The sequence below is a fragment of the Stegastes partitus genome, unplaced genomic scaffold (assembly GCF_000690725.1).
Source record: "Stegastes partitus isolate 25-593 unplaced genomic scaffold, Stegastes_partitus-1.0.2 Scaffold158, whole genome shotgun sequence".
Taxonomy (NCBI): Eukaryota; Metazoa; Chordata; class Actinopteri; family Pomacentridae; genus Stegastes; species Stegastes partitus.
The window spans coordinates 640929-666059 of NW_007577889.1; the positions used below are offsets into that span (position 1 = coordinate 640929).

The 25131-nt window shown below is 42.1% G+C and overlaps 1 protein-coding gene across 1 annotated transcript; it reads left to right on the forward strand.

Moving 5' to 3' along the window:
• Positions 1 to 19102: 19102 nt before the first annotated feature.
• tmem125a (transmembrane protein 125a) lies at positions 19103 to 20214 on the forward strand. The gene has a single exon (XM_008279421.1). It carries the CDS (start codon positions 19103 to 19105, stop codon positions 19799 to 19801), a length of 699 nt encoding a protein of 232 aa, XP_008277643.1. The 3' UTR covers positions 19802 to 20214.
• Positions 20215 to 25131: the final 4917 nt, after the last annotated feature.

Genomic DNA, 25131 nt, shown 5'->3' on the forward strand with positions numbered 1-25131 from the left:
GGTGAGGCAAAATATGACCCTGACACGTTATTTTGTAGTGGACGAGTCGGTCTACACACTTTGTTGCGATACAGGATTCATCATGGAGGAGTTTACAGATCAAAACCAGGTCAGTATAGGAGTCAGTAGGTAGTCTGGATATCTGATGATGCTTGCTTAACACCTCAATGTGGGGTTAGGGTTCGAAATGGGAGGAGACTACAGAATGTGGTAGAGAGACTGTAGGTCCCATTTGGCCTTTTAACACAATATAAGAAGATAAATGTATGAACTTCAATCCTTAGCCTGCTGCCACAAACCTGGATAGGAAGTGGGAAATTGACGGATTCAGGTTTTCACTTCCTCTTCAGAACGTTTTAGTGTCGGCTGAGGAGGTAGCTACAACCTTAACAATCCATATGTCAGTTATTCAAACAATTTGTGACAGTAACACTGCTTTGATCCAAAGCATTTATTTGCTGTATCTGTATCATTGTCTTTAGATATAGCGTAAGCTTTGTGGAATCACCAAAATCATCCAGTGTAAAATTGATAACAATTTGCATTCATCTCGAGAAGCTCATTCCCATCAGAAAAAAAAAAGTTAATACGTTCTTGGCAACCATCCTTCCAATCATTAGACAGAGCAAAAACAAACTGTTATTGATCAAAAGAGCTCATTTTGCAGCTGTTATTGGGCAAGAAAAGTTTCTGCTCCCCTCATCATTGAAGGTAGTTTGTATCGTCTTGCCAACTTGGGTTATCTTTAATTTAAATGGAAATGAGACACTGGTCCTTATAGATCGAGGATCAGGTGCCTGATCAGTGCTTGATCAGCCTCTCCTCTCATTTGGTATGCCTGTGTGTGTGCTTTTGAACTGCTGTCTTTGTGAGATTTAGACCTTGAGTGTGGGGACATGCGTGGAAAGTGAGGACATTTTGGTCATTCCTCTCGTCTCCAAGAGCTGTTTGATGGCTACCACTCGATTTTAGGGTTGGATTTAAAATTTGCTCGAGGTTCAAGTTTGTTTAAAGGTTGGAGTGAGGTGTGTTGTGTGTGTGTGTGTTGCATTTTTAGGTGAATATATATAGTCTCTGAGAGCAAGGTCAGACACCACGTAATCTATTACATTAAAAAAGTTAGGTTTGGACACAGTTTCTAAGAGAAAAATCAATAAAGAGATCAATGAAAAGACCACAGAAAATAAAGTATTACATTTGCATCAGGAAGATGTATTTTATGATCCATGTTTGCCACAAAAACGAAGCGTTTCATCTGAAAATGGAAAGTGGAGACAAAGGGAGAGCGTAGTTGTCAGTCCATATGTTATTCAGAACGTGATCCAGTTTTGCATGTAGCGGTTATGGTCAGTCGTAGATTCAGTCTCCAGGGAATGAATGTAAGTCATTGCAATGTTTGTTTAAGTGGGAGCAAAACATTTTTCACTGGTCAAAAATTGCAAAGTGTGTGCAGGTGTGTGGGTGTGGCTCTAGGCCTTGGTGCATCCATGTGTGAAGAGTTATGGAAGTGACTGTATTTACTTCTGCCTGCATCACTAACTGCTTCCATATATCAGTGGCAATGTCTCCGGTCATCTCCCATTTTCTCCTCTACTCTCCTCTACCACCTGATCCCCTAACTAAAAATAAGATAAACCAAATCACGCTCCGATAAAGCCATTCCGCCCCCCACCTACACGTCTCAAAGCTCAAGATGTATGTGTGCAACAGTCATTCACATGTTCTTAAACTATTTTACAGGATGAACATATTCTTTCCTCCCTGCATTTTAGGAAGAAATGTGATGTTTTCTTGTGGCGGTGTGTCACCGCTAGTAACAGATTGTAGTACATCTGTTCATGAGAACACTCCCCTTTTCTCCCAGGTGGAGCTAGAGGTATAATAAACACAGATGGAGTTTTCCTGCCACAGGGAGCACCTGGAGAGAAACATGGTGGCTCTGAAGAGGAACATGATGAAAAACAAGTTATTGAGACTCACAGAATGTCAACCTCTAGGCGGTTAGGCACTGTGCAGGAAACAGTGAAAAGATCCTCTTCTAAGTCCATTTCTACTGGTTTTTATGGTACAGGTTGTCCTCGTGAGTCAGTTTCATCATCGAAACATTAGGTGTACATGCCCTCTACGTATAAGAGTTAAGAAGTATCTAGGTTCCACTCTGTAAGCAAATCAACAGGGACATGCAACAAGGCCTGGACTTCTACATGGTATTATTCACAGATCAGCTACAACATTAAGACCATCTGCCTAATATTGTGTAGGTCCCCCACGTGCTGCAGAAACAGCTCTGACTCATCGAGCCATGGACATTGGACCTCTGGGGATGTCCTTGGGTGTTGGTTCCTTTTGGGTCCTGTAGGCAGGACTTCCATGAACCAGGCTAATTTCAGCACATCCCAAAGGTGTTGCATAGGATTGGTATCTGGGAAGTTTGGAGGCCTGCGCAATGCTTTGGGCTCTTGGCTATGTTCACAGATCATTCCTAAGCAGTCTTTATTGTTTGACAGGAAACACAGTCCTGCTGGAGATGTGTGCTGGGTCTGGATCAATGTGTAGGGGGGTGGTACGTGGCAAAGGAACATCCACATGAATGCCAGGAGCCAAGGTTTCCCAGCAGAACGTCGTACTGTAACACCTGTGTATTGTCTGTAAAAAGAACTTCATAGTAAATAAAAATGAGTGATTTCTCACTAAATGACAAGCTCTGAATAACAATTACCAGATTCCTTCAAAACAGTATTGCAGCAATCAGAGAAACATGCTATAATCAATATAATGTGCTGAAGTGCTGTTGGGCGTGTGAGAGGCCTTTTAACAAAAATTTGACCTTTTAGCAATTTAATTTTACTTTGAATAAAATATACTGCTGTGAGAACACATCAGTAACTTTTTGTTTCCTACTGGTGTTTCAGCTTCCCCCTGGAGCCATTTGATGGCAACCACTTAAAATTCAGCCATTGTTGATACTTAGTTTACTGCAGTAGGGGGGCACATAATGCAACCGGGAAAAAAAATATTAATCAAAATCAGCAAAACAAACAAGAACGGCTAATGTAACCAAATGATAGACTGTCTTTGTTTTTGTCAGTCACCCCCCACCACAGTCCCTTTACCTCCCCGAGCGAGTGTGTTAGCTGGATCGACAATGGCACAGTACTGTGTCAGAGCGAGGCTACAAAGAATTAATGCATCAGCCAGCAGCAGCAGCAGCAAAACACAAGCTCATCTACATCAAGACGTCTTTTTGAACAGCACGTTTCAAAAAATAGTTATGGTTTACTTCAACTTGCCGGAGACTCTGCAGGTTTTAAACTGACAAATAACCGTCAAGTGACTGTGCTGCTAAATCCAAGGAGGAAGCTGTAATTCAAAGCTTCCTCTAAAACCAGACATCCAGTATCTACATATGGTAAAAAAAAAAAGACAGACAGTTAACTGTTCACCTTGACAGAAAATGTGTTACCAAACAGCCACAGATGTTCAGATACCTGATAGTTTTTAACAAATATTAAGTGTCATGAACTGGGAAATGCTGTCCTTACATGTCATTTACTTTACATTTTACCAGTCGACATTATGAACGAAATCTAAGATTGGGACTAGCAACGGCAATAAGGAGATTCAAATTAAATTATTGTATGTACAGTTGATATTAAATTCTGTTTCTGGTCTTTGATGAAATTCCTAAAAAGTTACATATTTACATTTTTTAAAAACAAAAATAATCCCTTAATGCCTTAAAATTCCTTGGATTTAACTCTACATCGTTCCATGCAGTCGTCACCTCTCACCAAACACCCACTCGCTGCAGCTGGAGCACACCAGCTCACCAGCAACTCTGCTCAAACTCTGTAAAGCTACTCAGTGTGATTGCATTTCTAATATCGAAGCAGCTGAGGATCTTGATTGAGAAGAAAAATAATGATACATAAAGCCCCACCTTGCAAGTTAACGTGATTGGATCCATAAGTTTGTTATGTGTGAAAACGTGAAAGTTTGAATCTGTGTTTTTCATCGATACGCTGTCGTTTCAAGAAAGAAACGCTCAGTCATTGCACTGGCTGCTTATTTCACTCGTTATGTGTCTTCGTGCATATACATGAAAAAACACCATATGAACATATAAAGATGGTAAAAACTAGACTTTCACTTTCACTTTAGCACATCACAGCACACTGTGTTCATATAGTGTGAGCACAAGTGGCGGTGAGGATGACTGTGCCTTGCTCTTCTCGCTTTCAATTTTGGAATTAAACACCTCTAAATCTAACCGTCGAAGGGATTTTTTCTTTTTTTTTCCACTGGAGCTATAAAATGTTATTTTTGCATTAGCCCAATTATGGTGCATCACGAGGCCACAGAGGACTAAATGGATGTGAGGTACTCTTGGCACAGTCAAAAAAAAACAGTCAATAATGGCCTTTGTGTCAGAGATGCTATGATCAATGTGTTATGTCGCAGGTAGATTATTTATTAGAAGCACCGATTGACTGAGGCGGCATTTTTGTCTAAGCAGTTGAAATGCTTTGCACGCTGAGCTGAATTAGTGTTCAGACATTATGTGATGTACAAATAAGAAGGTAATGGAGTTCTTGCATCCAGCTCCACTCCCACATTCACACTCTCACATTCTCTCTCACATTGACAATATTGTATCCATCCCACACAACTACACTAATCAGCTCCTGTGGCTTTGGTCTATAAATAAAACTTCTCTGTCTGCACATGCCATTCTGTGGTAGCACCACAATAAGTAACTGTGAATGAAGTACTTGATCTAATTTTGGATCGTGGCCCTGAAGAGGATGAAAATATCGAACCTGAAGAAGAAGGGCTGGAAGGCTGTGCTGCGAGAAGGAAACCTGCTGAAAGGCTGAACATGATCCAGACTCTGAATAATCAACAGATGAGGAGGCCTGAGTTGATAAAATGCCGTAATGCTATGTGATGTGAATGAATGCATGCTGTTCACCACCATGCTTATTTTCCTGTCTCTTTGGCAGTTTTGTTGAGGTATGAAGTGCTCATTTACGATATATTTGGGGGGGGAAAAATTGCTTATCATATTTCTAAAAAATGCCCTAATTTGCATGAATTTCCAGAACAGCTTTTGGAGCCGTGGATAAAGCCAGCCTCAGAATTTTGGTTAATTTTGTTGAGATAATAGTGTCAAAGGTTTTGAGAAATTGGATTTTGGATATCTCTTTTTAATACTCTGTAAATCAGAAAATGTTGTCACCAACAGTCAAAAAAAAAATCAATTTTCACCAAGATTTTAGGAAAAAAATGTTCTAAATATCAGGCTGTGAATGATAGATTTAGCCTTTAGAATATAGATGGAAATAAAACTGGAAAATTTGGTTCAGTCGTAGTAAAGATTTCTGGCTCAGATTGTGAGAAAACAGGATTTAAAGACATGCTTCAGATCCAAAGAGACAAACTGTAGTGAAACAAACATTTGTATTGTTGCCTGTGTGTCGCCTTAAACGGTACATTATAGTAGAACTAAAGCTGAACCTGAACATAAGAGCTGGGCACAAGCTAAACACATCAGAACGATTAACTCACAAAGACGAACTACATCACAAATATCACAAATAAAGTATTAAATACATGTTGTGTTGTTTGTTTTTAAGCGCTGTGTTCCATGACAATCTGGCAAACATCTGTTGATGACGACAATGTGATCAGAGGAGGAGCTTACTTACTTTCGGTCTCCAAAATAGCATCACTATAAGTGATAAATAACATAAAGGTCACTACATGTAATGACTATTTTTAATCAATTAAGATGCTGTTATTGTTGCTTCAATCTGGTCATGATGGCAGTTGTGACATGAATATGAACACATGAAGAAGCAGGAGTTAAGATAACGCAATAATACCATTTGATCTGTGCAGGTCAAAACCAAGCACACTGTCCACACACATGACTTTTTATATAGATGTGAATGTGTTTAGTCTTGTGATAGATAGACAGTAAAGTGTTTGGGGGGGATTATATCATGTCTGACAAGAACTAGAAACTGGATGGAAGGAAAAATTACTTTTACCTCAGGGTGTCAGTCAAACTAGTCTTTTGAGTTGCTCTGGACAATATTGTGCTGTGATGAAACCAGAAGTTTGTATATACTGTATAAAAAGACATAAAACCTTTTTTTTTCTCACTGTCTGACATTATTTCTCATTATTCTGGCGTTTAGCAAATAGAAATGATTTTGGTAATCCTAACTGACCTAAAACAGGAAAAGTTTAGTCTGATTTAATGTCAGCTAGTAAGAAAATCTATCTATCTATCTATCTATCTATCTATCTATCTATCTATCTATCTATCTATCTATCTAATATTTCAGTATAGGAGGGCACACATGCCACAGATAAAGTTGCCCAAACTGTTTTTTAAAGTGCTGAAGTCCATGACAACCAGAGAAACATCTACTGATGAAGGCAGTGAGTGAGAGAGGAGCTGCTGAATGTGATGACACTGTGTTCCTCTAAGTGATGTGTGGCAGAAAAACTTTAAGGTCACCGCATGTTCTGACCTCGTGGTTAATCGATTGTGTCTGTATCAATATTATATCAATCTGTTATTAATGACTGCGGTTGTTATTGATCACCCTTATTGATCAGCTGAGACATTGGAGTGGACGGGTTAAACCACTGCTGCTCTGTCATACTAACCACCTTCAGCTCTGATGTCCCGGAGAGGCTTTCATTTATCAGTGTGTGTGTGTGTGTGTGTGTGTGTGTGTGTCAGTCAGGTGCTGGGCTCCCCACGGAGACCCGGGGCGGTGCGGAGGTCGCTTCGCCGCCTCTCTGTCCCCTCCCATCGGCGTCCCCTGCCGCCGTGCGCGGCCACACCTGCATTAAACGGGGGAAGTCCGTCCGGCGGAGCGGCTCAAAGAGCGGAGGAGCTGCGCAGAGAGCGGAGGCTGCAGGAGAAGCTCACCGCTCTGGTGATCCAAAACAGAGAGGGGGGAAGCTGAAGGTATGAAGCGACTGGCTGGCTGAGAGACTTTGCGATCGTGGACACAAGCTGGTATTAGGACCGCAGACAGCAGCTCGGTGCGGAACCACAGACATCCAGGGCGAGCGGCGGAGCGCACAGGTAAGACTGGCTGCTGATAAACAAGATCCAGAGACAGGAGTTGCTCCATTACAACTTTTTAACCAAATATCTGCTATATGTAAACACTTTAAAGTGCTAAATCATTCACGTTGTCTTATTCCCACATGAAAACAGCACCAATATAGGCACTGAATGATTACAAATAAAGAAATAATAGCTGTTACAATGCCATTTAAAAATATATATATATGATTATTAAATGCTCCATCTTTTGATACACCTCTTGTCTTATTTCTTTTACCTCCATCTTTTTATCTTTAAACAGCAACAAAGTGTTTATTTCTTAAACAGGAACCTGTCACACTCCTATGATCCAAGCCACCCAAAGTGCTGAAATGAAAAGCAGCCTCGGTCGTTTGTACTGGAAAGCTGCAGACACAATAAATATTAATAGATTTTCCAAACACAAAAGTCATAATTTGTTCACTAAGCACATGCTGTGTAACGCCCTAACGTGTGACTGAATGCAAAGTAATATCAGAGACTGGATTCAGATGCATTACCATCACATTAAGACATGTATTTGCTATGAATTTCTCTTCTAAGAGAAAATGAATGTCTATTAATTGTGGTAATCTGGGTTTTGGTGCCACTTTTTTTCCCCCCCACAGAAGCAGCATTATTTGTTTTCGTGAAACAATGTTTTCTCTATTTTGCCACCATTTAAAACAAGGAAGTGAAACATGTTGACTTTGTATCACACCCTAACCTTTGCACCAGCGGGATGTCCCGCAGCCGCTGACTGCAAAATACAACCTCAGATATTCTGTAGATCATCTATTCATAGGGCTGCTGTCATATACTCAGGGATTTGCTGCAATGTGGAAAATCCATAAAACACATACAAAGGAAGTGTTGTTGGAGCTGTATTCAAGTTATTGCCATTGGAACAGATCAATACGCTGTCCAGGCATGACCCCCTGTGCAGCTTTGCTCGTATGGATCTGCTAGAACTATAATCTGAAGACCAGAGATGAATCATGACAGGGCATCTGAAGCAGCCTGCATGCTGTCGCTCTCGCTATACCAAAAACACTTAAAGGATCTTGTAAGATGAGGTCTTACACTTAAAAACAAGTCAGGCTGAAAACAGCATGTGATAGACCTCGTTAGGAAAGAGCCTGAAGTCAACACAGAGCGCAGGAGGAAAGAACAGGAAGAGAAAAACAAAGTGAGCCAGTGATTGAATCTGTGGATGACCGTGCAGGCTGGCGGAGTTATGGGAGCTTTGTATAGGTGTGTGTGTGTGTGTGTGGAGAAAAACAAAGTGAGCCAGTGATTGAATCTGTGGATGACCGTGCAGGCTGGCGGAGTTATGGGAGCTTTGTATAGGTGTGTGTGTGTGTGTGTGTGTGTGAGTGAGTGTGTGTGTGACATGGACACACAGTGGAGAAGAGAGTAGGCCGGAATCTTAAATATCCTCGACAGGCATTTTTTTTTTGTTTGTTTTGTCTTTTTCAGAGTCAGCAGATGCACACAGTCAGACATGTCGCGTGTCGTCAATAGCGGCTGTAATGGTCACATCCTCCTCCGTCCCTTGGCGTAATACACACCCACCAATAAGCATAATCAATTCAGCTCAATATGGGGGGAGTTGGTGAAAGATTACATTTCCTGTTTGTGCTCAGGAAAAAGTGTTTTTTTTTTTTTTTTGTACTCATCTCAAATCATAACTTTAAGCTGCTTTATACAAGATTTTTCATTACAGGGCCCGCAGGCCACCGCCACACACTGATGTGAGGTTATATTGTGCTATGACTATTTGCTAGGCAAGCAGCACAGCCTCCAGGAAGTTAAATAGGATAATAATGCAATACATAGCAACCTGAAAAAGCCTTTCCTTTTTTTTTCTTTTTTGGGTTTACATGTTTCAACAAAGAAGAAATGATGTGCTAATCAGTACATTTTACTAAAGCATTTGTATGCAGTTGTTTTTCTTTAAGATAAAATAGCTGGTTCTAGCTTTATAAATATGAGCGTGTCCGTCTTTTATTCACACAGTCTATATTCTCCTTTAAGGTATCACCAAAATTATCCTGAACAGGGTATGAATGTCTGTTGTCCACCAAAATCTCAAGGCAATCGATTCAATAGTTGTTTTCATAGTTGTTTCTATAGACTGCATGGATCAGATGGGCGAAGTCTAAACAGTGAAGCCAATGAAGAAAAAATCCTTTAACCTGCATTCTTTCTAACAGCCAGCAGGGGGCAACTTCTCTGGTTGCAAAAATAAGTCTAATGTATAGAAGTCTACAAGAAAATGACCTCACTTCTGACTTTATTTAGCACCTCAGTAAACATGGTCCTAATGACTTTATGGTTCCAATCACTAGTTTCAGGTCTCCTTCAACACAGCGTTGTGTTCATTTTGTAATTTACGGTCCTATTAGAGTGAATCAGACGATAAAGCAGGGGGTGTTTTATTGTGTGGCTACCTTGTTGTTGACAAGTCGCTTATGTATGGGCGTACTGTCCTCTAGTTCTAATCAAGATGCAAAGGGCAAATTCCAAAGTCATGCCTTCAAAACAGTAGTCCACAAACCAGTGGGTGACATCACGGCGGCCACATCCATCTGTGGACATTTCACATGAAGCCCCCAAACCTCGCTACAGGATCGTCATCATCAGTAGGTTTTGTCCTCATGAATGTCTACAACATTTCAAGACTCAAAAGCTAAGATAAAAGATAAAAAAAAAGAGAAGCTGCTGCTGCAGTATTGAGACATCAGTTGAGTTGCTCAACAAACGACACAGACAGCCAGACACAGAGCCAGCCATCCCATTCATTACAATCATTATCACCAGACAGCCGATATCAAATTAGAATATGCTGAGTATCACCTCTAAACCCACAAGAGGAGGGGAGCAGGGTTAAAAAAACAAAGACAAGAGGAAAAAAGAAAAGGTAGCCTCTTTCCCGTCGTCAGCAGGAGTGAAGCAGAAGGAGACCAGCATGTTAATTGGTGATTTGATTAGCGTTTTAATATTGCAGCTGTGCACAACAAGGGAACGCAAACGGCCAGCGAGAGGTTTTTCCTTTTTTTTCCCCCCTTTTTTTTAATCAACACTAACTTCTCAACTTCAGGGACCAACAGGGTTATTACACAGCTCAGTCATTATGCATGCCATTCAGATAATATCCTCCAACTTTCCAAAAAAACAAAAAAAGAAGAGGGTGTTTCTGCTCTCTTCTTTGCTAATGGAGACGGAAGCAGAAATATTCAAGCCATTCTGAAATGCACTCAGCATTTAAGATCCCCATTTGGCTCCCGTTGTACACAAGTGGCTGAATGGAGTCCACAGCCTGTGTAGAGCTGAACCAGCCTGAGCCGGGCTACATTTTTGTCAACAGCAGTGTGCACCACCACTGAGAGGAGGAAGCTCTATTTAAAAAGAGGGAAATGCCATATGCCATATTAGATAACAAATTTGGCCTTTTTTTTTGCAAATGTGTTTGGAATATCTGGGCCGTCATTGTTAACACGTGTTTGCGCTGGGGATTAACAATGCTCACGTATTTCTACTGCGGCTGATGAATAGATGCATTTTTAATGCTGGAAATGATGGGAAGGAAATACGAGACGGAGCGAGGAGGGTGATGACACCGGAGTTTTGCGGAGAAAGCAATGTACACACCGCAGCATGAAAGCAGGTGCAGGGTGCTGTGTATATGTATGCATTATGCCACAGGGGCTTTGAGTCAGGCAGCCTTTTACCTGGATCCAGAGGGGGATCTGTGGCAAAGACGAGTAATCCCCCCCACCCCAACACACACANCACCCCAACACACACACACACACACCTACACACACACACACACACACACACACACACACACCCTCTCCCTCTCTGCAACACCAAAACACCAGAGCAGACAGCAGACAGAAGAGATAAGAAGTAGCCACATAAAAGAGCTCAGGTGGTGAGACAGAGAAGGAGATGAGCAAGGTGGAAGAAAAGGAGGAGAGGCATGTAAAGCTGGGGAGATAAGGAGAGGTGGGAGGGGAAACAGATGGAGATGAGAGTGTTTGTGTGTGGAGAAGGTGTCACGAGGGGGGGGGAGGGGGAGGTCTTGGCTGGTCGTGGTGGTCAGGGTGATATTGTGCCATAAGCTGAGAAATTAGCTCGCTTCGGGAAGGGAGAAATTAAACCACCTGAGAGGGCCAACCGAAAGGGGAAGGATGTGTTTGTAGTCTGCAATATCAATAACCCTTAAGAATGAGGGTCTACAGCCACACTAGCAGCTCAGTGAGGCTGTTAAATGCAACGTTAGGTTGCTAAGATACTGACATTGGTAAATGTAATGTTTACCCTATTAACTAATTTGTACCAAAGTGCAGCTGGGGCTGACGGGAGCGTCATTAATTTACAGGTATTTGGCGATAAACCAAAGTAAACATAGTGCTGGATAAAAATGTAACTCCTCGGGGGGTGTGTATATGCATGAACCAATGTTACAGCAATCTATCCAATACTTGTTGAGACTTTTCACTGGAAAACCAAAAAGTTCCACCCAGTTACGAGGTGTGTCAGAAAAGTTACAGGACTGGTGTCACAAAACATATATTTTAAACCCGAACGCCCTTCACACGATTAACCAGCACGTCTACAAAGAGATCTGCGCCGTTTGCTTCGTTTAGTGCGCGAGAAGAGGCGAGAGTTGTGGCAGGACAAGTCGTGGCTGCTTCACCATGACAACGCACCATGTCCTGAGCATCCCACAGTTCCTGGCTGAGAAGAACATCACCATGCTGGAGCAACCGCCCTACTCATCCGTCCTTGATTTTTTTACTCTTCCCCAAGCTCAAGGGAGTCATCAAGAGGACCTGTGTTAAAGACGTGGACGACATCAAGATGGCTGTGACGATGGAGCTGCGGAGGGTCCCGGAAGAATCCTTCCAGGAGTGCATGGTGGCGTGGCAGAGAGGGCTGGGAAAGTGTGTTAGACTCCAGGGGGATTACTTGGATGGGGAAAAGTTGTAGTTTGTAGTTTGGATTTGAAATATATCTTTCATGACACCAGTCCTGAAACTTTTTTGACACACCTCATATAGTGTCAAAACATAAACGTCTTCACCAAATTTTAACGGCAGTCCATCCAGAAGCAGATTTACCTCAGTCTGAACCAAAGATGGCAGCAACGTTGTCGTCTCTAGAGCTACATCACCTGTGTAGCTAAAAAAGATATCACTAGTTTGTGAGAAAAATGTCCATGGCTGCAACTTCTAAATGACTCCAGTGGAGGGGCTCATCTGTGCATCCCCTCCCTTCCTAATGTGGAAGTGGCTCATTTTAATTAAGCTTCTAAATAAGGACGATAATCGCACATCTCGACTTCAGGCGTCTTTGAGATTTGAACTAAATGCGCTTTTGGTGAAGACATAAGCTGAAATTCACCGGCAGAGCGGGGGAGGAATAAACATGTAAGCCCTGCTAAGGTGAGCCATAGGGGCGAGGTTGCAGTACAGTTTGTGCAGCTGATCTGAAAGTCTTTTCTCTCTGTCTTTCTGTCTTAGGTTTTCCCTTGTGATCCCTGACAGAGCGAGGACAGTGACACTGACTCGGCCATTGTCTCCTCTCAGTTTCCGGCCAGAGTGAGGCTCCCTGAGTGCCTCGGCTGTCCATTGTGACTAGAGAAGAAAGAAAGATCCAGCTTGTCTGCATAAAGACCTATTCAGCATCATTTCTCTTTGCCGGCTACATTTGCTACACCGAGAAGAAGACTGGTGAAATCTCAGCACTATCCTTAGCTGCGAGCCTTTCCCTCCATCCTCAACCCCTTCTCTTCCCATCCCCTAATCCCTATCCCACATCCCTGAGCCCCTTCCCAGTTCCCAGCCCCAGCCCCAGCCTCAGCCTCAACGTCTGCCCCGTTCCCAGATGACAGCTCGGAAACATCCGTTACCCTCCCACTCCACACGAGCCTTCTTTCCTCTCCCTCCAGCCCCCGTGGCGCTTGGCACCGATGCCCATCACATAGACAGATGGAGCCAACCCTGACCCCTCTCCTCGCCCGTGGGGACGCCAAGAGAATCAACGCCTGACTAGAGGAGAGGGGGCGGGTGTTAGTGCGAAGGGGGAGACAGGAAGGAGAGTACTGCTTTGTCACTACGGCAACACATCGCCCGAACTCCCATGGACTCCCCTTCAGCCCGACCCGAGGCACTCGCATAAAAACGCACACAGCAGGAAATTCAGCAACGGGAGCAGAAGGACCTCATGTTTTTTTTTCCCCTCCTTAAGTTGTGCCTGACATATTTCTGCTTTGATCATTTGGCAGAGATATCTTGTTTCGTTATTTGTTTGGAGCCAAGATGTGAACACTGACAAAATTCTGAATATTTGAAGGAATCTGGAAACCACAAATGCTGAAGGAAAGCCTCAGTCTGAAGCAGTGCTGAGGTGTCATTCTGAGCCCTGCGCTTCTTTTCCCCCTGTAGCCTCTGAGATCCAAATGAATTAATAACAGCTGCAATTGGCTGGCAAAAACAATACCTTTTTTTTACTTTGAACTCCAAGCAGTTCACTTTTTTCATTGGGTTTTGCCATCCGAATAAAGCGGAAGAAGACGTTTTTTTTTTCTCTGACAGCGATAAGGAAGTACATGTCAGACTCCAGTCAGAGCTCTCTTGGATGTACATGGATGACTTTGTCTGCCACAAGCTGCAACATCCGGCATCACACTTTTGCTAAACATCCACTTTGTGTTGGAGCATTTGCTGTTTCATTCTCCTGACTAAACATCCCACCTGAGGCCCTGCATTTTTTACAACGAGCAAGATTTTTGCCAACTCCTCTTCCCTTGGATGTTGTTGTTGCTGTCTTCAAACCTCCAGTGCTGATCGACAGTCTGATTAGCATATAATGCCAGACAACCAATTTTAACAGAACCACGCATCAACAATAAAATGAAGCACTAATGGCCGGTGAAATGAATTCAGCTGGCCAACATAACAGAGGGGGGAATACCGGAGTCCCAAAGCTTCCCAGGTAATTGGAGTGCAGTATACTGTTTTTTACTCTCAAGCACAGCTCCTCTGGTGACCTTGCAGGCTGAAAACTTAGAGCAGGCAGACGCAGCGAAAGAGACAGAGAATGATACTCTCTGTCCGAGGTTTACAATTACAGCGTCTTTGGGATTTTTCATCATTACTTTTTGGTGCATTAGCATAACAGAGAACGTTTGGACTGTTAGTGTCAGCCTGTCTTTAGTCATCTCAGTTTTTACTGCAGGGCTGAGCGTCCACGACACACTTATTATTCCTGTCACTTAAAAAGAAAGCCATTTAGGATTTTCTTCAGACATTGTGTCTTCAAATAAATTGTGATAATGATCACAAGTGCAGCTTTCTATAGCTTCTGTGAGGTACCTCAGACAGTGAAATATGCTGATATAATCATCCATTTTTGATGAGTAAGTTAACAGCTAGATTCATAGTTCATAGCACAAGTCGGGATCGCCAATCTAAATGAAGGGATTAATGGGATTGTCAGGAACGCTGTTTGTTTTTACAGCCAGATACAGTAGTACATCTGATCTATATTTTATGAATATGCCAGGTATTGTGGGAGTGTGAAAATTCACAGCTAAGGTGTGAAGATTCATCGTAAGACATAATGTACTGAAGGTTTCCGTGTAAACCACTGAAATGTTTCATTCCCAGCTAAGGATGTCTTTAGATAACGAGCGATTGAGTTAATTTTTTTGGGATTTCAGACTGTGTGAGATGGCTCTTCTTGGTCACATCTGTATCAGAGAGTATCAGGTTTGAAAACTCTCAGAGTGACAAATCAAGATTCTACTCAGGCGTCTCTTAGGGCTGCACGATATAAACCAGTTTTTGCTGCTTGATACAAAAAGAAAATTAGCACAGTTCACATTTTCAAAAACTAAACTTCAAGAGAAGTCTGATCTTAGTTCTTAGATTTTTTTTTACCCCGTTATTAGTAGATTTGGTTGACATGCAGGCTTCAGATGGGTAAATAAGTAAGGAACAGGAAAGAAACACTGAATATAAGGATTTGGTTGCCATAAAGGAACATGTTCTGACATGTGAAATGCTCTGCTGATTGCTCAGAACAGTCTGTGTAGATAAAATTACTCAGTTTCAAGAGGGTAAAGCGCTATTTAAAGTAATTTCTAATCATACACTTGTTTGAGCTGTTATGCTGCAGTAACTGAGTGGAGACCAGAGGCTTCTCTGTACACAGCTGGTTTTATTTTGATGCAAACATTTGTACATCAGCAGGAATGCAGCACATTATGCAAGTGAAAACCAATGCTCTGCTTATTTTGGTCTTTAAATGATGGCATTTTTGTTAATGAATTATTGTGAAAAGTAATTGTGATCTCAATGGCAATCAAAATAACTGATTATCATCTTGTAATTTTAAAATTTCAGCTACAAAACAGTTGATACTGACCAACAACCGGTATGTTGACAGCAGTGTTTTGCAATTATTGGTACCACAAGAGTCAACACAACTAATTTAATCAGCACCACAAAGCTCTGCATGATGAGAGCAAAGTCATCCTAAGCAAAACAATAAAAGCATTTTGGATGAGCTTTGTTACACCATATGGAAAAACAGTCGCACTACAAAAATGTCAGTAAAAACTCCTATTTCCAGTTCCTTCGTATATTTTGTATTTTCTATGCAGACAAAATTATTCAGGAATGATTCATCCTTTTCAAATACAGTAATATGCTAAAAATGCTGGGTTTTTTCATATCGCAATATATATTGCAGACAAACAAAATAATGCAACCTTTATTTTGTAGTTTCATGCAGCCTTACTTTCTTCTATAATTTTTTTTTATCTTTTAACCCAGACAGCCTAAAATCACACTGCCTAACGGAGCCCTTAGTGACTTTAATTACAGACGAGGAGATCGCTGTGGTCCTTGGTAAAACTGAGTCATGCGTTGTGTAAATTGTTTGTGCCTCTGTACCTGTTTTCTATAACTTAAAAGAAGGCCAGTGGAGAGTGAAGCAGTGAGTCAGTGCTTTTGTAGAGATATTTATGAGGCCAATATGACATGGCTGATATGACAAGAGTTTAGAGGTCATATAAGTGATAAAAGAGGAAAGGCAGACACAGTCCGGCAGCTCTGTCTCTGTGTGCACGTCTGTGGGTATCGGGCTGTAAGAAACACAACATGAAGTGAGATATACTCGTGTCGTTAAAGGTTCGATTTCATCTTATGATCTCTGTTGCGTGCCATTGCCTCTCGCTCTATCACACAGTTGTTTCCCTGCTTTACCTTAGCAGGAGCTATTTAATGGAACAGAAAATAATGTCTCCTAAACAGCTACTGACTCAATCAAACAGATAGTTTTGGGGGGAAAAAAAAGGTTCAAAACCTCAATAACTAAGCTGTGGATGGTGCAGCAGCATCACATGGAATGTTGTTGTCACCTTAACACCTTTGGTGCCACAACCTCAGACACCAAAAAAAAACACTCTCTCACACACACACACACACACGCGCCTCAATTTCTGTGCTATTTCTGTGGCCCTACCTGTCAGTGAGCTCAAACCAGCTGGGATTAATTAGTGACTCAACAAACACGCGCACAAACACACATGCACACACACTAAAAATGGACTTTCATCGCTGTGTCTCTGTGTGCTACATGCACAGCTACATCATAGGTGAAAAAAAACACACATGCCAACAGGTACGTTCTTCTCCGCCTGCACCTTTTACTACTCATTTACAACTGTTCAAAAAAAAAAAGCACACACAAGCACACGCACTGTCACAATGCTCCATCACACACAGGATGAGAAGCTTCCAGAACAGCGTGTTGCCAATAAACACCCTCCTCCTCTGCTTTAATTACCTCACTCTTCATTTCACACCTTGCGTATGCACCTCATATCTCCTCGTGTCACCGCGTTGCCGCTCTGCCTCGGCACAAGGCAGTACCTGTCCGCGCCGACGGGAAATGTGATCTTGCTTTTAAAAGTCTTTTCTAAACAGCTGGCGATAAAAAAAATACATCAGGAATTAGTTTCTGTTAAATAGCTTCAAGTGCAGTAAAGGTTAAAAAAAAATTCTCAAGATTGAATGCAAGATCATGTTATGCTTGCTCAGACTGACGTTTTTTTTTTTTTTTTTCTCAGAGCATTGTTTGTGTTAGCAAAAATCCACGGCCGGTGAGGACAAGCTGTAACTGCTGTCAGCTTGTGTTGGGGGCGCGTGGGCTTGTGCCGCGCACTGCTGACTTTGATAGAAATAAAGCCGCTGACAGGTTTTTAAAGACAAGCTGTCGACAGCCGTAACCTTGAGGATGTTTGTTTGTGTGTATGCGTGCGTACGCGCGTGTGCATGCTATATGTTTACATGATTGCGTTATGGGGATGTGATGAGGTTACAAACTACCGTGCAGAGATCAAATATGCTGAGGTAAGGTAAAGACCAAAGGAAAAAGAGGAGGGGGAATTGAAAACAATAAGTCACCTATGATGAGCGTTCACCTGACATGTGGTAAAACATGTAACAGCACAGAGTAGACACACACACACACACACACACACACACACACACACACTAGAGAGAGAAAATTTACTGGACTCAAAGGGCTGGGAGGATTCATTGAGCGAGCGAGTGTGGGCGTGTGTTTGGAAGGATAAAAGAAAGAAAATTTACATTTGTGCATTAGCTGTTTGATTTTGTGTGCGACTGCGTGGATAGGAATTGTTTATTCTATCGACAGCTGATGCTTCTTTTATCCAGCCGCCTCTGTAGTGGCAACTCATTACCATAGTGATAATGAGAGATAGCAAAGGTTGCCGGCGTCAGCACACCAAGTTTTTTTTTGTTTTTTTTTGCATCGTCAAAACAGCAAGTTTGGTTTGTTCAGAGAAACTGTGTGTGAGGATATGTGTGTGTGTCTTTAATTTGGTTGATTTTTATCCACTATTGTTGCACAAAGTTTTGAATTTAGTTTTAAAGAACAACTTCATAACAAACTGAATAATAATGTTTCATTGACCTCTTTTGGTTCACAGTCTGTTACATCTTAGGTCAAACCCACCTTCAAAAAAATAAGGGATTAGAAAAAACCTTGTTGGTGCATAGCAAGTGTAGCTCTTGCTTGAAGAGGGATTTTTATGTGAAGTTACTCTTTACCTCAGCCTGTTCAGCTCAGATCCTTCAAGGTGTACAAAGCAAACAGACATTCAATCTGCACCGTTTGCTCAGAGAGCCTTAAAAGCCGAGAACAAAAAGGGTCCACATTTTAGTTCTTGAGTCAAACCAATCTCCGTTTAACTCGATGTACCTGAGAGCAGCAAGACACAAGTGAACCCAGCTGGTTAAGCCGTGCCCTGACCTTGTGTTATGGTGGGGGAAGGAATGACGGAGCAGGCCTGCGTCTAGTTCTGTGCTGTGACTTTTTGTCTGATTAGTAGCAGAATTTATGTACCGGTAAGTCATCACAGTCGTCTGTGACCGAGTTGCAGAGACAACACCCATGAGCAGATAAACCTGCACTGCTGAACACATGTCTGTCTTATCTTCCAGGTGACTGCTGCCACACTGCAAAACCAAACTGGACATTCTGTGGCTGTTTGGATTTTTTGAATACCGATGCAGCAAGAACTATTTAGATCCGTCTCTGTGTCCAGTCAGTGTGAGATATAAGGATTCTGCAATCACACAGACGCAAGAGACCTGAACTGACTTATGGACCTTTTCTACACAAACCAGGGTGGATAAAACTGCAACACACTGATCTAAGTCAAGTGTTTTAAGACATTTAGTGAATTGCATTTATTTTTTCCATAGATTTGTGACAAACTCTTACATGCTAAGTAAATCCCCACAAACTGGACTCTTCTGCTAGTCCTGACAGACTTGTGGTAGCCATTGGTGGATCAAAGAAGGACTGAGGTCATCAGGTGGATTCTGTTTTCTCTTTGGAGGTGGCGTCATTATTCAGCAGGCTGGGAGCGGCAACAGGATGCCAGAGCTGGACAACGTTCCCCCCTTGAGGGGAACCAGAGGCCCTGATCTGGGCCTGAATGGACCAGCAGACCCTGCTCAGATTCAACACAGTATCCTGGAGGAGCAAGTGGAACTGTGGTGGTTCAGAGATCCTGGGAAGTCTCTACTCTGCTACTGCGTCGCCGTGCTTCTAATCCTGGGTTGCGGACTGGGCGGCGTCGGCCTTCTTTCCACTACCACCAGTGTCTCGAGTGAGTGGCGGCTGGGTGCAGGTACAGCCTTGTGCCTGCTCGCCCTCGGGGTGCTGCTCAAGCAACTGCTCAGCTCAGCTGTGCAGGACATGAATTGTGTTAGAAGTCGACGGCGGATTGACATGCTAAAGAGCGGTGGTTTATCTGACCTGCTAGTGGTTTTGATTACTGGACTGTCACTGTTGATCTGTGGAGGGGTTCTGCTTCGCTTGGCCCTGGCGAACCATATGCCAAAGCCCGGACAAGCCCTTAATGACATGTATATCTCTGGAGTGGTTTTGCTGGCTGGAGGGGGGGCTGCAGTTGTGGGAGTTGGGATATACTCCGTTGTGGTTCTCCTGCTTGAGAGGACAAGGCATGGACGAAGGTTGGTAGACCGGGTTTTGAATGTCTTCACTGTTTCAGGACACATGGACCGCCAGGCTCGCAGAGAGACTACCTCCAGTTTGGCTAACCTCATATGAGTTGCAACCACACTAAAGCTGTGTATTTTGAACCCTCCCTTGACTAAATTAGAACAGGCTTTATGCCCAGATATTACAAGAAATCTGATTAAAACGAGATTCATAACTTACATGCTCGAGCTTTATCACAAGCTGATTAGATTGTGTATGAGACAAAATGAGTTGAATTTGTAATATCTGCTGGGTGCAGATATTAGACGTAGGCAGTCAAATCTCACTGACAGAGTAAAGCTGTGCAAGTTCAAGAGTAACACTGAAGAACTGATTGCTACGTGGCAATGCTCACAATGCAGCTTAAAGAATCTAAATTCCTATTATTTCTACATGTGTTCAGCATTTAAAGTTTAATACATCTTACTCCATTCACATAGGACCAACGCCAAAATTGTGGTGGCAGTTTGCCTGAAGTAGTGTTTGTATACAAGGTACCAACACAAAAGCATGGAGAACACAGATAAGTGGGGCAGTTTAGATAAATGATAAGCACAGCTTTTATCTCATATAAGTTCAGCAGTCTGCAACTCAGTGCAATTAAGCTGTAGTGGGAGCAAAGCCCATACGTCTACGCTGATCAGTCACAACATTAAACCACCTGCCTAATATTTGCTATGGACACAGACCCTATGTTGGCACTGAATCCTTTACCTTCCTGTGGGTTGCAGCGAGAGGCCTCCATGGATTTGGCTTGTTTCGGCGCATCCTGTGGATGCTCGATCAGATGGGGACCTGGGGAATTCGGAGTTCGGGTCAACATCTTGGGCTCTTTGTTGTGTTCTTTGAGCTGTTCATGAGCAGTTTTTGCAGTGTGGCCAAGTGCATAGTCAGCCTGGGGGAGGCTGCTGCATTGTAAAGGGCCATTACCATTGGGATGGTGCACATGGTCTGCATCAATAAGCTGTTGTCCACTGCAGAAGCTTGCAGGCCATGTTACAGTGGGCCGAACCTTGCTGACCTTGTCAAATAGCAAGAATATAAAATTCCCCATTTGAGCTGACATAACAAACTCTTTGTTGTTCTATTTCCTACGTACTCATAGGACTGGAGTTATATCCAGTAACTACTGTCTGTCATTGTTTCTGTTTGGCAATGGAAACAGAAAGGCTGAAACACCAGCTATGGGGTTAAATGTTATCACCCCCTTGTCACAGTTTCCTGCAGTGGAAAGCCATCTAATATTTAGGTGAGTGGCACATGTTAAACTAACATCAACATGGATACCACAACCCCAAGAACATTGCATTCAATGTAACTGGCTACCCCTGTCAGTAGTTTTAATGCTGTGGCTGATCGGTGTATCTGTAAAGTTAAAAATTATGAGAACTGTAAGCCTACAACAAACCAAAACTTGTCTTGTCTTATAAAGGTGACATTATTTTTATTTTTTTGAAGGGCAGCACATTTAAGATAATGTACCTGTTATTCACATCTACGATCTATCCTGTGAAAGTGACCTTGGACCACACATCTGACCACTACCTGCTCTGATTGTAAGCGATTGTTGGTGATATGAGCTGCGGCTGAATGGCTACAGTGTAAACGACAAGATACAGAACGACTGCAGACGGGGCAACGTAAATATGTAAGAATGTCCCAGCCGCAGTCCGTCCATGTTTACTAAAAAGATATGAACATATTAAGCTGATGAATTTAAGGGATTCTTTGACTGGTTCGATGATGCTAAAGCAGCTTCGTCATCGATTAATTAATGATTTAACATACTTCATGCAGTAGTACTATAGTGTTTGTGACAGACTCTCAAGACTTCACTGTAACGTTAGGCTGCCTGTACACATGACACACATGATTGTTGGAGAATTATATCACAGCACTTCAGAATGTATGGATAGTGGTTTTTTGTTTTTTTTTAATGTCTTTTTTTGGGCATCAACACAGTATTGTCTTAACTGTGAATCTTGCATTGCTTTGTTGTTCTTATACCAGTGTTAATCAGTATTTTTGATATCATCACTGCATCAAATTCCTCTGTGTAAAGTAAACTGGTCACTCATAGTGTGGCAGCGATGAAGAATGACCACCAAGCTCTGCAGAGCTGTTTGACTTTATTGTCTTTACTGTATGGTTTCGTCTCACTGTTCTCATCAGCCCCTGTTGGCAGCCAGTTGCATCATTAAAGTTCTGATAAACCCGTACTACGCCACCTTCCCGACGCCAACAGGTGAACTAACAAGCATCTCTCTGGTTACCTAATCAGACATATGGCTGCTGGAACTAATCAGCAGCCAAAGTCTATTTTAATGCGGAGATCCATAACAGATACCATCTATTTTCCATTACAGAGCGGTGGATCGACATGTTATTATACGTTTTAGGTTTTTCCAATGAGTCACAGATGCACAGAGCACAAGCAGGCAGTAAAAAAGTCAGGATGTAAAGACAGCACATGATGCATTTCCAAAATGTTTCAAAAGGCTTTCTCCAATAATAAATGTTTCAAGCTAGTTAGCATGTTGTTTAATACAGTAGTGAGCTAGCTACAGTGGTGGAAAGTAACATTTTAAAGTAGTTAGCTACTGTATTTAGGTACAATTTTGAGATAATCGTACTTTACTTGAGTAATTCAGCTATACGTGTTTGAACTATGAACCAACTCTGAAGAAGATTAATAACAGGAGAGTCCTATTACAAAAGCTGGTAGGATTGGATCTTAAGGTTTGTTTTGTATGAAACCCTAGTTTTCTGAATCTGTTTTTTAAATAGTTATTGGTACACTGCAGCTTGAAGGTGGGAATACTCAGCCATGTTGTTGCCTGCTTATTTTGCTCATATGTCTTCTAGCATATAGAAAAATGCCATATATGAGTATATGTGCAGAAAAAGCATTGGAGGGCTTCAATCAGAGTTAAATCCAAACTGTCTCTTGATTGCACTTCTCTAAACATAATTCTATGTTCTTAAAATTGCGTTTTAAAGGTAGAATCTCAGACCAGATCAGACAGGCTACACGTCCGCCCTCCCTTTACATTTCATTTACATGGTTGTGTACTCGAGAGACAACAAAAAAAATCCATCTGCAACCATAAGCCCATTGAAAAATACACTGAATTGCTGTGACGAATTGTTGTCAACTTGTTTAAAAGTATCTTCACCTACCTCCTTCGCTCCGCTCCATGTGTCTCCGTTTCCACACATTGGGAGGCACACCGACACAAACAGGCAGAAGAGGACAAACATAGTGGGGCAAAGGAGAAGCAGAGGAGAGCAGCGTAACAGCAACAGATGCTCTAACACTGAGCTGAAACTGAACCAGGGCACATAAATAACATAAATAAAAGATTTCGTATTTACATTTCTTGTTATTTGGGGTACTATCTGAATGATCTGGACTATATTTATACTTTTCCAATACGATGTGGAAGGTCATTCTCAGGGAGGGCCAATAGTTTCAAAGGAAAGGACTCATTTGCACTAACATGCTGAATAGGCTACCAAAAGTTAAAACTGAGAGTCTTGATTTACAGCACACTCAGAGTTTGTGCAATTTATTCTCTGCTAAGGACATCAGTTCCCCACTATATCTTTTTATAATATATATATATAGTTTGCCGCTGTATCAATACTCTATTTATGTTCAAAATCATGCATACTTTAACCAGGCAGCACAGTTTGTAGTCTCAGCACTTTCATCTATCAGATGTATTTTTGGTTCAGATAGTGAGTCATAATCACTCCTCACAAAGCACAGGCAGAATAATCAGTGAAATTCAATCCACTACATCAACATGGCCAGTCATAGGGTGTCAATGCAAAAGTTTCAACTGGGTTGTCAATAGACTTAATCCTTTGTCACTGAATTAGGTGAATCGATGGTACGCCGCTAACACTGCTGCATTGTTACTATGACATCTCATTTGTCTCCATAAGTGTTTAAACATTCACTTTCAAAAGCAAAAACCTCCCTTCTGTTGGAGAAATTGATCTGACGCTATGAAGGTACAAAGAAAAAACGAAAGTGGCAAATGAAGTTCATTCATGTTTGTGAAATGTTACCAAAGCCTTTGAGACTCATTTCTCACATCGCCTTAAAGAAAAACCTCAGAAAAAAGCCACGCATTGTGTTTCATTTGTGTGTGTGTGTGTGTGTATGTAAGTCAGTCACGCCTCTTATCTGTCTGCACACACGCATGGGCTATTGCCTTGAGACAAAAGGGGTCACACAGTTAACCATTGTTGGTGTGATGACAGACAGCAAACTGAAGGCACAATGCACAAGGCAGCGATCTGTAGGGGCTGGTATAGGCTAGCACCGCTGTCTTCCTCTCCACGCACACCCAGAAAAGAGCATTGCTCATGCTGCACTTCTAAAACACATGCAGAAATCCTGTTATCCTAACTCACATAAATCTATCTTTTGACCTACAGTGTACAGTAGCACTGGCAGGCTGTCCATGCATGGCAGCCAGAAGAGGTGAGCAGAGCAAACATGGAGGGAGGGCTGATGCTGTGGAGAGAGCACTGTGTGGGAGGAGAGGAGTCAGAGCTTCTCTGTGAGGCAAACAAAGAAGATATTTAAAAACAAAGAATATAAATAAGAGAAAATGTATTCTGTGATACACAGGATTCAGAATGCATTCAGAGACCTTCACTGTTTGCACTTTCATTGTGTTAATCTGTTGATTAGAAATGAATAAAATTGCATCAGCATGCTGCTTGGTTTACAATTCATGCTGAGACTTTAGCTTTATGCATAGGTGGAGTGGCAACACAACGCCCTGTCTCTCAAAATGCAACATTACCAGAAGTGCATTTACGCAACTACTTCACTTAAGCACAGTTTTTAAGGTAATTGTACTTTATTTAAGTGAATTACACGGTGGCCGACGGGGTAAATGATGTGCATATACACAAACGAGCTGCACATACGTGAATGCGTTGCACAAACAGAAACGCGCTGCAAAAGGAGAACACTGCATATACAGACCCGCTGCATAAATACAAACAAATGCAAAAAGAGAACACTGCATATCCAGGCACACAGCAGAAGTTCCACAGGCCTCTAGGGGCAGTAGTGAGCTTTTCACCTGAGAGGCAGACAATAGTGAGCGAGACAAGTTGAGGGGAAAGCTGTATGAAGAGGTATCTATTCTCCATGAATAAACATAAATAACAGAGAGAACACAGCAAGACAGTAGTAAAACACCACTTCAGCACCCATATAATCACAGTGACTGAAAAGCTAAAGGCATTAAAAACTGCCCCCAGAGGCCTGTTGCACTTCCGTTGTGTGACTGTATATGCAGTGTTCTCCTTTTGCAGCGCGTTTCTGTTTATGCAGCGCATTCATGTAGCTCATTTGTGTATATGCACATCAT

Coding starts and splice junctions, on each gene's coding strand:
- tmem125a (XM_008279421.1), top strand. CDS start 19,103: ATGCCAGAGCTGGACAACGTTCCCCCCTTGAGGGGAACCAGAGGCCCT.